Source organism: Blennius ocellaris (genome assembly GCF_963422515.1).
Source record: "Blennius ocellaris genome assembly, chromosome: 2".
Taxonomy (NCBI): Eukaryota; Metazoa; Chordata; class Actinopteri; order Blenniiformes; family Blenniidae; genus Blennius; species Blennius ocellaris.
In genome coordinates, this window is record NC_137651.1 from 14,242,301 (window position 1) to 14,261,254 (window position 18,954).

Consider the following 18,954-nt stretch of genomic DNA (forward strand, 5'->3'; position numbering starts at 1 on the left):
TGTATATGACGACTTTCCAATCAACTATAACTATTTTTGATAAGCAAACTGCAGATAAGGTGTTATTTCCAAGAAATACAGCTCTATTGATGTATTATTATGTCACTGTTTGCAGCTATTAGGTTTTCAATTATTTATTTTTTTAATGCTGCTTCAACTTATTACTTACTAAATCCAATGGTATTATGACAAAAGATCAAACATGTTGCTACATTTGTGGTTATTTCAAAAGGCTCGTGAGATGAGTTGTGAAGCTCTTGGTGCTGCAGGTGTAATGCTTCAGTCTGTCCGCAGGGGGCAGCCACTCGCCGATGAACTCCCGTCTTCCTCACGAAGAAGACTCCGTGCCTCGTATTTCCGGGTTAATGCTGACGCGTCCCTCTTCTTCTTCTCACCGACGTGTCAGTCCTCTTTTAGTCCGGGCTCTGAGCAGACATGGCACCCAAAGGCAACAGCAAGCAGCAGTCCGAGGAGGACCTGCTCCTGCAGGACTTCAGCAGAAACCTCTCCGCCAAGTCCACTGCTTTGTTTTACGGGAACGCGCTGATCGTGTCCGCGATTCCAATCTGTGAGTACCGGGGAGCTAACAAGAGCTAAAGGAGCTAACACCTCCCTCATCTAAGCTGAAATAATTAACTTCTGCATTTGGAAATGTGACCAATTTTAGAGGCTCCAAGACGCACGCGAGCATATTAAGAGTATGTTGTCTTTGATAAAGTGATAAAATGAGCTTGTAGCAGGACTGAGGCTATCATCAGTAACACATGGAGGACCTTCTGAAATGTTCTCTCTCTGTCTCTCTCTCTCTCGCTTTGTCTCTGTCTGTAGGGCTGTTTTGGAGAATCTGGCACATGGACCTGGTCCAGTCTGCCGTCCTGTACGCTGTGATGACCTTGGTCAGCACATACCTGGTGGCTTTTGCCTACAAGAACGTCAAGTTTGTGCTCAAACACAAGTAAGAGGGACAAAAACTGCACCCAGTGATTGTAACACGTACCTGTTTGATTCTCTGGTCTGGACACAAGCTGCTCTTTACCCTTGCACATCTGTAATTACATGATCATATAGTGAACCCTCATTTCAGGAAAGTCTAACTTCAGGTGGTAATTTCACACAATGTGGAGCACTTGCCTTTTATTACTCGTCATTCAGTCGGTTTCTGTCTTTGAAGCCTTCCTCCTAATTCATACGGATGTCTTCATCTTCCAGAGTCGCCCAGAAGCGTGAGGACGCTGTGTCCAAGGAGGTAACGAGGAAGCTGTCTGAGGCTGACAATCGCAAGATGTCGCGCAAGGAGAAAGATGAGAGGTGAGTGACAATTCATCTAAAAGGTCAGCCGTTTGTGGCAGAATAATAGTATTTTTATGTAAATCTTGAAAATGGAACCGTGAAAGTGATGTTCAGACGAGAGAAACTCCTGCCTATTGACTGTATTGTTGATTAAAATACTTTTGCTGTGGCACAATGTATTATGAAGTGTGCCAAACAATGGTACAAGTGCTGCCTGAAGACCAATGATGATCACACTATCAACTTTAATTTATTTCCACACCTGCCTGAAATGTGCATAGCGCTGCTGTAATGTATTGAAGCTCCACAACTATCTTACCACAGGCTGAATGTGGACTTTGACACAGACACGGAGGAGGCTGGTCAGTAGAGTGTCTCTCCACCTGTGATATTAAGCAGGCACTAACATCCAGCTGTTCTCCCGCCAACAGGATCCTGTGGAAGAAGAATGAAGTCGCCGACTACGAGGCCACCACCTTCTCCATCTTCTACAACAACACTCTTTTCCTGGTCCTCGTGATCGTCGCCTCCTTTTTCTTGCTCAAGAACTTCAACCCCACCGTGTATCCTTTCAGTCGAACGACATGCGTTCAATCTTCTAACACTCCGCGGAGTGCTTGCAATGAAAGAACTTGTTTTTTTACCAATTCGTATTTTGCTCGCCTGTTTGCCAATGTTCAATTTTCTCCACACTACTTATTTTCAAATCTTATTACAGCCTCTTTAGTAGGTGAGTTGTCATCTGGTTCTTAATGCGTTTTCTCCTTAACCTGCCTTTTCCCAGCAACTACATTCTGTCAATCAGTGCCTCATCGGGACTCATCGCTCTGCTGTCGACAGGCTCCAAGTAAAGGAGGAGGATGATGATGATGGGGAGGAGTTGAGAAAATGGTATACAATATATTGTTTTTCACTTGGGATAGGACAAGGTTTTAATGGGGGCATGGAGATCTCACAGTTCAGCTTCATGAAATTCATGATCAAGTGTCTGGAGGGTATTCCTCCAGGTCTGTCCTGTTTTTTGTAACAAATAAAGCTCAAAAGATCAAGTATACGTGTCCCACTTGTCCATCGATTGCGTGACTCAAACATTTCCATTGGCATTGCGTTTATTTCTAATCACACATTGGTATAGATTATTTACAGATGAACCACTGATCAGGAGAGGAAACGATACATTGATGGTTTACACGCCTCACACACAAAGAAAAAGGGAACACAACTCAAGTTTTTCCCCATAACCATGTAGAAGACATTAAACCTTTGATTTAGGTTGATTCAAATCAAGCCTAAACCAAATTACCTGATTGAAACTTTGCTACAGATAAATATATTCATTTGCCCCCCCCCCCCTTTTTTTTTTTACAAGTGTTAAAGGAGTCCATGTTCCTTTTAGACTACAGATTTAAGTTGAGTTATATCACAGTTCAAAAAACATTTCCTTATAAGAGCTGCAGGGGTTTTTTTTCTTCTCAGATTAACATTTTTGTGTTCTGTGGAGCCAAATATTCTTTGCTTCTACATGCTCCTGAGAGATAACGCAAAGTCTGTCGAGGAGCGATTCAGGTGTTAAACCCATTTTCATTGGCTGTTGTACAAAATAAAGGCCAAGATGCATCATGTAGAGCAGTGTTTTTCAACCTTTTTGAGCCAAGGCACACCTTTTTGTTTGGAAAAAATCTCGAGGCACACCACCACCAGAAAATGTTAAAATTTGAAACTCTGTATCCTATATTAACAATATAAAGTCATTCTCGTCAAAGTTTTATCAACAGGAATCAAATAAATATAGAAAAAAAGTATTCCCCAATTTCTTTTTTTTATTTTTACTCACAGTGTGAACCCTGGGCCTGTTTGGATGAACACAGAGCTGAGATCCTGGTTAGATTCTTCCTTTTCAAAAACTTCTCCATCACTGTCACTGACACAGTACTTTGATACAAGATGGGAGCAGCCGCAGGTGGTGGTGATTAACCAGACTGACGTCTGTTAAGTTTTGATTTAACCGGCAAATTTATGTGCTGCCATCTATTGGCGAAGAGTATTTATACATGATTACTCTTCAACACACTGCTCTCACAGCTGACAGTGGTTGTGAGAGCAAATGATTTTTAGAAAACTTTCCCACGGCACACCTGACTAGATCTCGCGGAACACCAGTGTGCTGCGGCACAGTGGTTGAAAAACACTGACGTAGAGAAGCAGGACCTTTTCAAGATTCCTTCTCTTATTTTTTATTTTTATTTTAAATGACTGTTTATGAATGCTTCGTATTCCCAACCTTCTATCCAAATAAGAAACGGTAAACCTGAAAAACTATAATCTGCATGTATGATCTTCCATTATGTTATTTTTAAGGCATCACCCAAACACCAGCCAGCTTGTAAATGAAAGACATCCCTGAACTCTTGAAGCAGCACTCAAATCAAGGCACTCTTGTCAGGTGGCCGCGATCAAACTCAAATTTTTAACTGTTGGGCAATTTGTTGACTTGATCACAAACATGAAGTTCACGTTGAAAAACTATTTTAATTTCAAACATTTTTTACCACAAATAAAGAACAATAGGTGCTTCAGATGAGGAGAAAAATGCTCTTTAACAAAGAAGGAATTAACATTTTAGTCAGTCTAACCAGTTGTTTGCATTTGTCATTCAAATCCGATGTTCTCTGAAAAAGTACTGCGAGAGCGCAGCTATAATTTTTATTCTTCTTTTTAAATGAAACACTTTTTGTGTGACAAGTCAACAAATGAGGCCCACAAAACGGGACTGAGCTGGAACCTGGCCAACGCTTCTGCTGATCCCAGGTGATGGCTTGGTTTCCACATGAAACAAAGAGAAAATATTGCATGACAGTGCAAAACCATGAACTCTTGGGCGTGGAGCCACTTGGTCAGAGATCAAGAGTTGAAGTCACAGAGAAACATTTCGGCTCATTACGGCTCTCATTATGCAATGCAAATCAGGCCCTCGTTCCTTGGAAATCAATTCAATGACGAATCTCTGGGAAGGCAAAAAAAACCCAAAACTGAATTGTGTGACAGTGTAAAGTAAGGCTGGAAGAGGAGGAGGAGAATGGGATGAAGAATGACCCAAACACTGCAACTGATGCAGTGATACTGCAGTGGAGCAACAAAATAATTCTATGTACATCTTATTTATATTCTAGCCATACAGTACAGAGAAGTCCTCAAACACACGTGAGGCATCTTTATGTTACAAGTTTGTCCTTAACATATGTACATTTCAAACAAAAACTATATTTCAAAATGTTAAAATAAGTTTTATATTTATTACCTACTCTAGAATAAATACTGCAATCAATGCCACGTCTGAAGTACCTTCGTTTTATGCCACATTGTGCCATTAATAAGCAGTGTTTCGCAGAGCAGAGCAGAGGTCAGTCATCCCTTCAGTTCATTATACGCATAAATTCTTATCCTTGAGGTGCTTTGAAGCAATGAGTGATCCGGGGTTCAGTCCACGGGCAGAAATGAATGCCAACCGAGAGAGGGAAAGTCTTTTTTTTTTTTTCAAGCAGCATCTCTCCTCTGCGATTTTGTGAAGCAAAAGCTGCAGTTCCTCGGGACGCTCACACGAGGGCGACGTGCTTCTCCTCGCTCACAGTCTTGCCTGTGCTGGTACTCACCGTCCCACATCCCCTGCTTCACTGGGTTTTCTCTGAGCTCGCAGGGTTCGGATCCGACTCCTTCCTGTTGTTTAAGTATGTGCTTTGTCGAAGAGAAGAAAGAGGCACACTATCGCTGGGAAACATGCATCTGTTGGTTAATACGCTCAGGATCTGCAGCCTACAGTATCTACCGAAGACGACTCCGTACTAATCTAACTAGAGTACTATATTTGATAGGTGTTTGAAGGGTAATTCAAGCTCTTAAGGAAATAGTTTTTTGAGGCCGCATTCATATTCATAAAGCTCAGTTTTCAATAAATACGAGCAGGTCATTTCCTCTTTCCTGAACCAAACATTAAAGTGAGAAGGAGCCATTTCACCCTCATGTATGTGTGACAGAGGAGGTGCGGGCATTAGGCTCACATGGTTAAATTTGTTTGCTGCAGCATAGCGGTTGAATAAAACACACCTGGGAGGGGAGGGTGGTGAAGGAATGGGTCTTAGGAAGCATGCAGCAGAAGCCACCTCATGTACACTTTCATGTGGGACCTCCAGTTCCCAAGCGTGAGGTGCTTGCATTGAAGTATTCAGCTGTGGTACAGTAGTTCTCATAAATAAAATATGTGTTGGATGTGAATTTTATGCACAAATTAAATTACTTGAGAGCGGAAGTCTGGCTTTTACAAAGGTGGATTTCTGTCTCAGAGGTCTGAGCCGTGTGCTGAATTGTGATTACACGGGGAGCAAAAATGAATAAGTCGCTTAGATGTCTCTCTATAAGCTTCAAATACCTTTGAGCCTTGGAGCAAGGCACTTTTACTTTGAATATAACTGCAGTGACGTTATGTTTTTATCAGCCAATGTAGAAGTGAGAATGAGGTTGAGGAGCTCTTGTTGCACACCTCGCCATCATACAGAAGTCACACGATATTAAGGTAATTGAATTCCATAACAACATTGGTACTGGTATTGGTGTTGATGCTTTAAATGACTTAATCTTAGCCTTAACTGCTGTAAGCGCTGCATAGTTACTCCTGTGGGAATCGTTGCTAAATGGGGAAACACTGAGTTCGGTGGGGTGTGTGGAGGGGTGGGGGGTTGCGCTACACATTTTAATCTACTCAAGCAGATGAGGCTGTGTTTTTTTTTTTGTTTTTTTTTAAAGCTGTTCTTGGCTGAGCTGGACTGCACCTGAGATGAGCCTGGTTGAGCTGATCTGAGCAAGACGAATCTCAAAGAGACAGTTTGAAAACGCTGCACTGAGCGAGGCTGTCTGCTCCAAGCTGGAGTGGGCTGGAGCTGAGTGGGGCCCTGGGAGAGAACCAGGGACATGAACAATGAACTGAGGGTCCAAGGTAGCGTGTATGGTTAAGGTCGGTAGGTACAGCTGTCCACCAGCCTGGTCTAAGAGCGGTAGTCCTTCTTACTGTACGGCCGGTTGCCCAGGATGTGGTCAATCTCTGACACCACGTGAGAGGTCATCTTGGGGAGGACCTGCGAGGGCGAGATGAAGTGAGACACGCGTTTGGCGATAGGGACACTGATCTGTAATCAAACATGGGTGGGCTGCCTCTGTTTGTTCCAACCTGTATGGCCCCGAGGTTCTCAGTCAGCTGTTCTGGGTTGGAAGTTCCCAGAAGGACCGAGCTCACGCCTTCATTTCTTAGACACCACGCTGGGAACGAAAATAGAAGGATGTTAACGTCAAACACTTTGACAGCATGATGCTCATTGTTATTGTCTCACAGCAAATTAGAAATAGAATTTAACTTCCTGAATTGCCCTTTATTGCTGTTTTCTGTGTGTTTGAAATCAGAAGCAGAGCGATACTTTCTTTCTCCAACCAATAAACCTCACACAGCACTACCAGCTGTTTTATACTGCAGCTGAAAGCACAAACTCCTGCTTACGTCGAACACCAGAGGGGCTCTGGTGTTGCAGCCCCGAGCGATGCTGCTTTGAAAGCAGCGGCTTTACACTGCTTCCACTGTATTTTTCATATTCCAGGGGAGTCTTACCCACAGCCAGCTGAGGCAGGGTGCATCCCAGCTTCTCTGCAATGTGGTTGAGCTCCTTCAGCTTAGCCTGTTGCTTCCTTCCGTCCTCGCTTACAATTTTCTCCTTCAACCACTGATAGGACTGATAGCGGAGAGAAGGGAGAGGAGGGGGAGAACCGGTAAACAGAAATGAGTCTGAAGTGCTCCAAACACCTCAGTAAATAACCTGAGAAATGTATGAAGGTGCATCAACTATTTATAGAATTTTAAAGAGACGGGAAGCCAGTGTGGTGATGTGTCATCTGCTCTCTTGCTTTTTGTACGTGCAAGTGCTCCAGCTGCCGAGATCTGAACCACTTGTAGTCTGTTAACTGTGATTTTGAGTAATCCAGTAAGTAAAGCATTATAATAATCCAGGCGTGTAAAAACAAAAGCATGAATCAGTTTCTCTACGTCTCACTGGTTCAGAAAACATCAGACTCGTGAAATGATACTGAGGTGAAATAAAGCTGTTTTTGGTGGTGATGTTTGTGTGAAAATTAAAATGTTACTCGAAATCTTCACCAAGGTCCAAGGGGTTTCCACACTATTTTCAGCATGTGGGTCAAGGTATGAGGATATTCACTTAATCTTTTTTGTCAGTGTGACACACATTCACTGTCTGCAGAAGGCCACATGATTGTGTAGTGGTTCGGTGTTTCTCTTGTTGTGGTTGCATGTTCTTCCTGTGCATGCAAGAATTTTGGAAGAGGATAAGATTTAATGAACTCAAAAATTGAAAAGAACATTTCCGACATTTTAGTGCAACGACAGTTTGGTTGCATCTCATCTAAAATGTGAAATTAACAACAAACATCTTTCAGGAATATTTCAGAACCATCTTCACCTCTTGTCCGTCTCACCTTCATGGAGGCTCGGGAAGATTCCGGAATGCCATTTTCATACTTTCCCGTGATGATGCCGCACGCCAGCGGCGACCACGTCATCGCCCCAACTCCTGTAACCATGGAGACCGCAGGGAGTTCAACAGGATGAGTTTTTAGCGAGACATACCAGAGGAAAAGGTGAGAAAAAAAAAGTGTGAAAACAGTGTCGAAAAGAAGAGAAAATATATGAGGTGATGACAGAGGAGAGGATGTTACAAAGTCAATGGTAATGAGTAAGAAATGGCAATGTTATAGATTCTTTCTAAACTTGACACGAATAAATAAACCTTCCGAGGGAGACAATAAAGTGTGTTGTATCGTTAATAACACTGGACCTCATTTTCTCCCACACAAAAGTTTGGTAGAGCTACTACTTCTCGCACCAGCATACTGAGCACAATTCACAATTCCCTTCATCGAATAAACAATTAAAATCCACAGTGATAAATGTTTGATTTCAGATGGATACACAGGCTGTGCACACACACCATCTGGCCAATCAGGCGAGGCCCCAGCGAGTCATCTGCTACCTGCTGATTGACTCTTAATTAATTTGGTGGTTGTGAGGTTGGCCAGCATGACAGCTGAGGGAAACACACGCACGCACGCACGCACGCACGCACGCACGCACGCACGCACGCACGCACGCACGCACACACACACACACACACACACACACACACACACACACACAGAGCATACTTGCCTATCTTATGGTAAAGTTCAGGCAGTTGCACCTCAACTTTCTCCCTCTGGAAGAGATGATACTCAGCTTGCTCACACACTGGAGGGATCAGATTAAACTGTCTTGCCACAGAATAAGCCTCCTGGAGATAAAAGAGAAGCAAAACGGCAGGGTAAGACATGGCATATCATTACGACGTTAAGAGTGAGATTATAGGTTGTTTTTTCATTTCGATTCTATGGCGGGTCGTCGTCAAATATTTCATAAAAAAAAAAGCCAGACAGAAAGAAGGAAAGCAAGAGAATGAATAAAATGATGATATCCAAGACCACAGGTTAGGAGGGAAGGATAGTGACGGGCAAATCTGAGGGAGGGAAATGAGAGGGGGGTGGGGTGGGGCGGTAATCAGCTTGTGGAAGCGTGGCACAAATTCAAATGCACAGCTCACAGTAAGTCACCCAATCAATATTCCATATCACAACTCTCCCAGGCATCATATTTAAATTTCCTTACATATGAGTGTGTCCTCTTATCTATTCTTTCCACACGTCTTTGAAAATCACCCGCGACATGCGTGCATACACACACACACACACACACACACACACGCACACACACACACACACACACACACACACACACGTACACCAGAGATATTACAATTGTTCCTGAAATACCCGTTTATTTTCTGGGTTTCCCGCTGTGAAAGACGAGTCAGGATGGGGGCATTGTGGGAGGGGAACTGACTCGGCGTAACACAAGGATAATGTCAGTGCAGTCGATCAGCTTTACAAAACACCCCCTGACCTCTCTGCACCGAAACGCGTGCAGCTGCGTGTCGTACTGTACAGCGAGAGGCTGTGTTTACACCCTGCACGCGCGCGCACGCACACGGACACGCACACACACACACACACACACGCACGCACGCACGCACGCACGCACGCACGCACGCACGCACGCACACACACACACACACACACACACACAAATCTCTACTCTTCATTACCCATGCTATCTCAATTACACAGCTTTCATCTGAGCTTGTGTTCTCTAAAGATATCTGTTCCCTTTCACCACGATCACAGAGAGAGGGTGTCAACACGTCGCACTGCGCTCGGAGGGAGCGGGAGGCTGATAAAGAGACCAAAAGATAAGAGAGGCAGAGGATGGCTGATAGGTCCTTGAATGTCACTTCAGGCATGTGTTCATTTCACAGCTCTCCGCGTTCCTCGTGTACTCAGAAACGGAGCCACGTCGATTGTTTCTGACGTTAACATTGCACAGAAGATGATTTACTCAAATCATTCAGCTGTAAAGTTTCCCTCAGATTAGTCTATTTCAAGATGAGCAATGTATGGAGGATGACATTAGACAGCAAGTGGCTAAAATTAACCCTGCATAGTGTAAAGTTGTTGAAATCCCATAAGCTTTTCTTTTGATTTTTTTTTTCTTTTTAAAGTGGAGTTTCCGTCAAAGTGGAAATGTTCTTTTGTTATATCAGCTTTAAAAAAAAATCACTTGAAATTGCAACTGTAAAAGTTTCCTTCAAGAACAAAATGAAATGTTCAAATAGTAAGAAAGTTCTAGGTTTGGAAATGCCAGGGGAGTTTCTGTCGTACGTTTACATGTTCTCCCTGTGCACTCCTCCCTCAACTCAAAGACATGTTGAGATTATTTCAACAGGATTTGCAGTTTCCTCACAGCGCCTCACAAATGTGTCACTTACATACTGACCTTGTTGATTCTTGAAGCTTAGGGGTGTCAAAATGAGAAATAACGCTAGACTTTGTCCCTCTTCTGCACTTCTTATTTAACCTCTGAAGACAAATGTATTGCCAAAGTTGAGAGAGACCTCATTTTCATCTGAACAGGATGCCAAAATTGTCCCAATGTGATTCCAAGTGGAAATTTTCAGAAGATTTTCATTAAGAAAATCAAACAAGCATTAAAATATCCTGCAAAAAAAAAAAGAAGTTTCTCTTTCAATTCAGTGACTGGTATTCCACATATCTCCCTGTCTTGAGATGAAAAATGTCTTTACTGCTCACCATAATCTCCATGGCTGTCCATCGAGACGTCCCCCAGTACATCGCCATGCCTTGGTTTATCACGTAGGTCATAGCACGAACAATCTCTGTGAAGAATTACACAATATATCAGTCAACCGGAACAACAACTTGTTGATTGGTTCCATATACATTGGCAGTGATGGATAAAACACTTGAAATACATTATGCCAACTCCAACTTCAGTCTAACATATGGTATTGGTTTTGTCTTGGGCTGTGGAGCCTCATTCGATGCACGTTGGTGATAAAAAAAAAAAAAGGGGGGGGGGGGGGGTACATGGGCTTTATTCTAATACATTTTATGAATAAGAGCAAAGTATTCAGCCCTGTTGTTTTCATGAAGTGAAACCCTGATCAGTATGAACAACAAAGTAAACTGCAGGTAAAAGCTGAGAGAGGGCCGAAGATTCTACGACACTGATAGGAAGAGAAATGTGAATGAAACCCACAAAAACGTCACACACAGAATGAGAAAGCAGGCCTTTGTGAACTGCGAATTTATAACTAGCAAGAAAATAAAATAAAGGATGGCACTGAAAAAATAAAACCCCAGGAGTATCTTTAATTTGATCTGGTTCTGTGATGAACTGCCAGGAGAGAAGAAAAAAAAAAGAAGAAGAAGAAGCCTTTCCGAGGCCACCCGCCTTCTCAAGTCTATCTTACCGGCTCACGGCTCACCGTCCGTCTATAACACACTCCGGGGACAAACTAACAAGCTCACACACTAAAGCCCCTCTGATCACATTGAAGCTGCTGCATTTTTAATCATGCAATTAGCTCCAAAACTGCTGACTGTGCGAGCCAACGGCAGTCAAGGCCAACCAAAACTCAGATTAGGACTGTCATTAAGGTTATTCATCATCGCTTCGCCCTCACTCCAATTATAGTGCAGCCGTTCGCTGTGGCGGGACTCGTGTTTCACTTCGCATAACGGGCTCCTGCCAGGACAGCACATCAGAGATGAGCAGATCCAAGTAAACACAGACCGTGAGGAAAAGGTCAGGAGCAAACCTTGAAATAGACAACGTTCAAAACTATATTTCGAGTTCAAGACCCACAAGGACTTGCGATAACGGGTTTGGTTTGTGTCTTCACTCTGGCACATGATAATTAACACTTGTGAAACACAAATGTCTTACTCAATAGCATCCTGCCGAGGGAAATAACACAGTATTATAGCAAGCAAACAATTCACTTTCTTGTCCCCATCTCTGGCAGCCCCATTCCTCCTGACATCCCTACTCTCTGCCTCAATTTCAAAGTCAACAGAGAGTGCACAAACCAGGACTATAGATCTTACAGTTCATCAGTGAGGAACAGTGTTAGGATAGGAATCCATAAAAGGGCAAATGGAGAGGAGTCAGATCCATCACAGTTCTATGAAAATAAAGCTTTCAGTTATTTAGACCGGCATACCTAAATGTCTTGTGAAATTGTCAAATAAAACTGCCAAAAATTTGTGAAGTAACTCAATGTAAAATCAGCCAGATTCTGATTGATTGTAAAAAGAAAAAGAAAAAAAATCCCTGCAGAGCAATTCTTTGTACTTATTATCCACATTGTATCCCACTTTATTCAACTCAAGGACATGCTGAAAGCTGAATTTGGACAAAGGCTCAGTGGACCCTGCACAGGACTTTAGTCCATCACAGCACCGGGACTAATTAATGGGATATAAAAAGAAAAACTACAATGAACAGCAAAGAGCAGTGACTAATGAGGAACCAGCTCGAACCAATGTACCATCAACATGAATGTCATTATAGAAATACACGTGGCTGCCTTCCTTCCTTCTTTCAGCTACACTGGTGATCTAAATATTGATCATGATCTAAATATATTTAAAAAAAAAAAAACTTATACAAAATGATTTCTGTTCAATGAATAAGTTGTGATAGGAAAGATGCAAACAGAAAGCTAAACCCGAATAATTCTGAAAGTGAAAACATAAAATATCTGGAACAGTTAAAATAGCATACATTGCGAGAAGTCGTTAATATGGAAATACAGCTCGAAACATTACACTGTCTAAGATTGGTGAAATACAAAAACATCTGCACCTATATAGCACATACAAATTCACAGTGCTTTTTCCTATTCTCAATAAACTTACAAACATTTTAAAATGAACTTTCTATATATTGTTATCATAGGGAAGTTGATGTAAAATGTTAGGGAAAATGAATGAATAAGGTGCAGCATATGGCTCATGGACATGTCAGTCAAACCTGAAACTCAGTGATTTACTCCCAAGAAAAGATTCAATGTACTGAATCAGACAGAATTTTGACATTGTTTAATAAAGGCTATAGCAACCATTTAAGTATTTTCCTCCCTGTAACTTGCATCAGATCTGAAAATCTAGCCTGTGCTGCTTTGATGACCTCACAAAACTGTATAATTACACAATTAAGTTTGCTCGTCTAAAGAAGCTCTGTGACAGCACTGTAAATTATGAGTTTCCTTTAATAGCTGAGATATCGCTCTAACTCTAAGGGTGAGTGGGTTTAAAAGATGGATGAATGACTGCACACTAATCCAAGTTAAACATGAAAAAAAAAATGAATCCAACCTCTGATAAAACCTAACCGTATTTGTTTCTTTGACTCGATGTGGCTTAATCTTGATTAAACTCACCTTCCATGGGAGTGTTGCTGTCTGGACGGTTGGCAAAAACTACATCTACGTACTCCAACTGCATCCTTTGTAGAGAGCCTTTCAGACCTGAGACGCACAGAGAGGAGAGTGAGGGCTGAGGGTGTACTGGCTACAAACGGTGTGGTGGGAAATAAAGCACATTCAGTTAAGGAAAATCCTGTTTTAAAGTGATTTTTTTCCCTCCATGTCAAGCAAAGTAAGCGAGCACTGTGTGCTTGCAGTACTCACCTTCAATAATGTGTTTCCTTGACAGTCCTCTCTCCGTTTCTGCTCTGGTGGGATAAAACATGAAGCCAGTCATAAAAATCTGCTTGCTTTCTTATGCATAACTGCACATCTCTTAAGTTTTTATTAATCTCGAATGCCTCTGAAGAATCATGGGTAAAATGGCAACATTTCTTAGTATGAAATTTTATTTTTTTTTTAATCTTACAGAACATGCTACAGAGGGAAAATCAGGAAGCAAAAAAACAAATACATTAAAACGACTTCAACATTATCTGAAACGTCCCTGAATTGATTGATTTGAGCTGTCCATCATGTCACTTTAAATGAGCCAAGTGATTTTTAGGACACATCTGGATGACGAAAAATGTGAGATCCAAATGAATATTTTAAGGCTTTTCGCTTAAATGAGTCAGCATCACTGTGCATCCGAACTTTATAGGAGAGAGATGGGCAGAAAAAAAATTCTTCTCTTCAGGGATGAAGATGTGCTGAAGAGCCAGAGAATGACTCCCTCCTTATCACCACAACCAGTTGGTCCACCTCAGCCATGCAGCCGGTGAGTGTGTGCGTGTGTGTGTGTGTGTGTGTGTGTGTGTGTGTGTGTGTGTGTGTGTGTGTGTGTGTGTGTGTGTGTGTGTGTGTGTGTGTGTGTGTGTGTGTGTGTGTGTGTGTGTGCTTAAGAAGTTGTTGGACATAGTCTGATTCATATGTTTTTGTGCTACTCTACATAAAGTGAATACTTAATTCCTTTTGTTCATCCGCATTAAGGCTGTGGTGTCTGTAAGATAATGTGTCTTCATTTGTAAGTCTCCCTCTTTGCTTTTTCAAAGGCAGACAAGAAGTCAGTCCGTTACGTCTCCTTCTTTGCATGCAGAGCCATTTAAAAGTTTATGAGCTGATCGGTATCACACAGTCCTTACGAAATCAAATACAGTGTCTTTCTTATTCACACAAATGATGAGAGAGCTCCTCACACTCTTCCAGTAATTTATGATTATTACAGTAAACTTTGTAAATATTTAATTATGTACAGTAGCTAATACTATTTTTCCTGGAATCAATACACCATTGAAAACAAACTCAGCCACCAAGTTTGATACTCACTTTCCTCCCCAGTAGAGTTTGGTAGTGATGACCAGTGAGGACCGCCTAAAGAGGAGCAGAGGGAGACACAGAGTGGACGACATGGAGGCATGATGGCCGTTTAGGAAGTCTCTCATTGAGGACAGACATTGAATGAAGCCAACCTGTACTTAACAGAGGTTTGTCTCTCAGAATCTCAAGATTTATGAGTTTAAATTACTATTAATATTCAGCTGAGCGCAACACAGCAGTGATGACACCAAATCAGATGACATCAGGCCACTTCAGTGAAGGTAGGCCTACGAAATATCCTACTGCAAGAAAGAAGTATCATTAACTTTCTTTTGCACTGATTTTATTTTCTGTCGATTTAAAAAATAGTTTTTGTTGAGAGCCGGTATAATGAAAACTTCATGCTACTACTACACCTTTATGACACCGTTTGGTAAAGTAGGACATTCGTGAGGATCAATGTGTGAAACAGGATCAGTATTCAGCCATAGACAGCCTGTGCCTTTCTTCATATATCTTGAAACATGCTTAAAAAATGTATTCTGAAGAAACAAGCCTCTAAAATACTTTTTCTAAAATTTTTTAACTTTTCTTAATAATTCACTTTAAATTTGTCCTGTTGTATTTCTATCAATGTGATTATTGGGGTAATGTGATTAAAAAGAGGCAAAAACATGAAAGCAGTGACCAATATGAGCTAAAGTAAAGATTTGTTAATAGTAAAGATTTAGATAAACCTGTCCAGTAGACACAAAGAGAAAAGGCTCCAGTGTGTGTGGAGCTCTCAGAGGGTCAGGGAGGGGCTCTACAGCCGAGGTTCAGCCGACTGGAAAGACCCCATGGGGCAGGATTTTACTCTGAAAGGCTTGAGACTGTTTGAACTGTTGGAAAAAAGAGAACGTGTAGAGTCCTGAGGGAGGACCCTTGTGAGGAAGGTGACCTTCTATTTGATCCAGGATTGTTTCATCCGTTGAAGAGAATGGAGGGTGTGTGTGTAATGTGTTCATATTTGAACAATCTCACCGGGAGCAGAACAGTTTAACATAGTTTAGACGTGTGTTTAATTGGGCTGTCCAGGGAAAGAGAATTTAGTAGCGTGATTGGGGATTAACGGGCTTGTTGTGGCATTTTAATAAAAAAAAATAAAAAAAACGGCTTCTGTTTTACAGTTGTGCGACTGAAGGAAGCCACACTTCACCCCCCTCCAGGCGTTTTTTTGTGGTTAGTAGTGTTTGTTATGATGAAAAACGAAAAAACAATATTGCTATAGCACCTTTCAGACAAGCATAATGCAGCACAAAGTGCTTTACATAATAAAACCTTAAACAGCAACCCCACCTGCCAAACACAAGGATTACTTTTAAAATCAAGGCAAAAAAGCATGAGAGCTATGTCACATCTACGACATGTGCAATACATCCACAGTAAGGCATTTAAAAACATAAAAAAAATAAGAACAAGACAAAATAAGGCCTTTGAGTGAATGAAAGCTCTTAGAGTTGAACGGCAGGTTTCCCACAATCCTTTATTTGTCAATCCAATCAAGTGGTGAAAAGTGGATTATTGTTAAAAGCTCTTTTTCTGCACTTTTGAGTCTCATCTGTAAAAACTCAGGACAACAACCAGAGACTTTAATGTGAGGTTGGAAGTGTCCTGACTTTGGCAGCATGAATCTGCCGGCCGGTGATGCAGTGTGTTCCGACACAGAGCTGCAGATTAATGATGGAACAGCAACACATCTGAGCTGCTGGCTGAGGAAAGAACAACTAACATTATTTCTAATGGAGAAAAAGTCATCCTAACTTTTTTTTTTTTTTTTTAATCAGACACTTTGAAATTTAATCTCAGAGCAACAGAAAGTTTCTCTGGTGCAAATTTTTTTTTTTTTCAATGCAAAAGAGGTGACAAACTGCATTAACAATCACTACATATCCTAGACAATTAAACGGGAGAATTACAGCTCAAATACTATTAAAGTTTTTAATGACAACATAAGGGACTTATTGACCAAACTGAAAGTATCATTTACTTTGGATTCCATAGAAAATATCTGTATATTCAAGGTGTTTTTCTCCATGTTGAGGCTTTCTGAGTGTATCCTCTTTCACAATGCCTGCATAATGTATAGCGGTGTGGTGAAGCTCTGTGAGCTCATACCGACTTCACTTCCCTCACACACCGTTATGAGACGACAAAAAAAAAATAGAAAGAAACCCCCAAACAGTCGACTAGGTTAGAACGAACACACACACACACACACACACACACACACACACACACAAACTGTAAATACGATTTCTATTTGAATTTCTTTTGATGTCACTGTAAGTCTCTCCTCACTGTTTCCGGCAGAGCTGATCATTAATAAAAAAAACGGAGAATGTTTAAATAGCGCCATCAAAGGAATGTATTTAAAATTTGTGGAAGGAGGAAAAGACCTGCAGGCAGACTTACATTTATATATAATGTTGTTGTATTATGTTTCTGTATGTGTGCTGAAAAGCAACTATCTAGTTGTCTGGAATTCATTCAATGGATTGAAAAAGAAAATGGGACTATATCTCATTTCCCCCTGGAAGTCGGGCAGTCTGCAGTTACATGCACCAAACGATTCCCCACTCATCGTTTGTCCACAGTTTACTCTCTTACGCAGATGCGGTGAAGCAATCGGCCACAATAGTGTCACTGTTACCTCCAGCATTTCTTCTTGATAATGTTTCCCAGAATGACTTCAGCCCTGCAAGGCAAAATAAATGAGGTGGCGTTATTAAAATTGCCCTTTGAATTCATCAACATTTCCCCCCCCACATTTTTCAGCTCTACAATGTTGCTGAACAGACCCCTTATGCGAATCAGATGATAAATGGGCTTTTAAAATGGCCCAATGAAAAGGTCACAGCCCTTTTTTCTTTTTAATTCAAGAGTTTCACTCTCTCTTTTTGTGAGGAGTTGAATCTTATCTTTATGCCTTCCTGCACAATCCAAATACATTCTTGTTTAGTTGACTTGAGACTTGGACCTGGGCTGAATGTGTGTCAATGTCTCTCCTGCAGCCCTGTCTTAGTATATATGATGGATGAGTGGATATTGTGTTTGAATTTAACTGCGTTAGAGCTAAAGGGACCTGGGAGATTGCCTGAGTTGCTGTCACTCTTTTGTGGCTTCCCCGGAAGTGAAATTGATTTATAGTCGTCGTCCCCCCTCCCCCCCCCATGTTCATGTTCACACTGAGAAGTCAAAGTGGTTGCTTTCACAATCAAAAGTTATAACAGTCAAAACAAAAACCAACAAGTCAGTCTGACTATTGAGAGTGGACATCAGTCTTTTTCGTCTGAGATGTTGAGCACACCTGCATGCATATCTAGTGTCAGACCTGAAGTTGCATAACTATCCTCACATGTTTACTACACTGTATAAAACATGATGAAATAGACCAAAGTTTTACTGATCCAGCTAGATTGAGGTGAAATGGAGCTCTAAAATGAGTTTGGCGACCCTCCTTCACGCAAACTATGAAGCTACTTAATGGGCTACAGTGGAACAGGACATCTGCGTGTCATCATGCTGCAGATACTGTCGGTCGCAGCTCCGCTGCAGCTGCATGCCACCCACCTGCCGCCTGCGTAGACCTCAGCTGTGTCGAACAAGTTGACTCCACCCTCATAGGCGATGGTCATGAGCTGCTCTGCCACCTGGCGAGAGGTCACACCGACACACAAGAGACAGAGAGGTCAGTGCTCAGAACCAATGATCTTTTTAGGCACTTCCCATTGCTCTGTTCACATTCACCCAAAACCACAGCTGAGGTGAAAAAAATGGGTTAGAAATGTGATCCACCATTAAAGTAAGACCAGGTTCATCTTTTATTTAAATATCACCGCTGCCGCAATCCAGCTGCAGGCCTCCCTCCGAGCACGGGCCTTTTTCTCTCCTGCAGCCCACTATTTATGTCAATATCTCACGTGCCTGTTCACAACAACTAACGTTTAACAATGTGGTCTAGCTATATTCTGATTGGTCATAACTCCAGTCAAATAGGGTTGTGTCTCTGTTAAATGTGCACACTTTATTAAGTCTATGGGATCATGGTGTAATTACCGGTGAAAAATCATTTGACTCCACTGATGTACAACAGCAGACTTTTATTACACGCGGACTAAGTGAATTTACCATCATTCCCCTGTGGAGTTTTGTGATGACAGGAGGACACGTGGCGCTCGTGTGTTTGCGTACATGCTGCCTGCGCAGCCGTGCTCGCATCTGTGTGTGAAATGTGTTTGTCTGGCTTTGTGTATATGCCTGTGAACGCACGTGCAGTCTGTTGTGGGAGTGTGCGTGTCGCCGTTTCACTGGTGGCAGATGGCAGTTTGGA

General features: G+C 41.8%; 2 protein-coding genes across 4 annotated transcripts in view; one reads left to right on the forward strand and one right to left on the reverse strand.

The window, feature by feature from the left end:
* The first annotated feature begins 378 nt into the window (after nucleotides 1-378).
* On the forward strand, nucleotides 379-2,340 carry ssr3 (signal sequence receptor, gamma). Its single transcript, XM_080509228.1, has 5 exons — nucleotides 379-568; nucleotides 829-955; nucleotides 1,210-1,308; nucleotides 1,722-1,853; nucleotides 2,075-2,340. Exons 1-5 carry the CDS (start codon nucleotides 436-438, stop codon nucleotides 2,139-2,141), a joined length of 558 nt encoding a protein of 185 aa, XP_080365354.1. The 5' UTR covers nucleotides 379-435; the 3' UTR covers nucleotides 2,142-2,340.
* An 85-nt stretch (nucleotides 2,341-2,425) lies between these two features.
* Nucleotides 2,426-18,954, reverse strand: part of kcnab1a (potassium voltage-gated channel subfamily A regulatory beta subunit 1a) — a 108,541-nt gene continuing 92,012 nt past the window's right edge. For all 3 annotated transcript variants that reach the window (XM_080509202.1, XM_080509203.1, XM_080509204.1), the window contains 11 exons: nucleotides 18,195-18,274; nucleotides 17,275-17,319; nucleotides 14,592-14,636; nucleotides 13,488-13,531; nucleotides 13,239-13,325; nucleotides 10,582-10,667; nucleotides 8,552-8,672; nucleotides 7,822-7,916; nucleotides 6,941-7,061; nucleotides 6,509-6,597; nucleotides 2,426-6,416 (listed from right to left, as the gene is read on the reverse strand). In XM_080509202.1, coding sequence (XP_080365328.1) covers nucleotides 6,327-6,416; nucleotides 6,509-6,597; nucleotides 6,941-7,061; nucleotides 7,822-7,916; nucleotides 8,552-8,672; nucleotides 10,582-10,667; nucleotides 13,239-13,325; nucleotides 13,488-13,531; nucleotides 14,592-14,636; nucleotides 17,275-17,319; nucleotides 18,195-18,274 — 903 coding nt within the window. In that variant the 3' untranslated portion in view covers nucleotides 2,426-6,326. The remainder of the gene's footprint in view (nucleotides 6,417-6,508; nucleotides 6,598-6,940; nucleotides 7,062-7,821; nucleotides 7,917-8,551; nucleotides 8,673-10,581; nucleotides 10,668-13,238; nucleotides 13,326-13,487; nucleotides 13,532-14,591; nucleotides 14,637-17,274; nucleotides 17,320-18,194; nucleotides 18,275-18,954) is intronic.

Coding starts and splice junctions, on each gene's coding strand:
- ssr3 (XM_080509228.1), top strand. CDS start 436: ATGGCACCCAAAGGCAACAGCAAGCAGCAGTCCGAGGAGGACCTGCTC. Junction 569..828: donor CGTGTCCGCGATTCCAATCT/GTGAGTACCGGG, acceptor CTCTGTCTGTAG/GGCTGTTTTGGAGAATCTGG. Junction 956..1,209: donor AAGTTTGTGCTCAAACACAA/GTAAGAGGGACA, acceptor TTCATCTTCCAG/AGTCGCCCAGAAGCGTGAGG.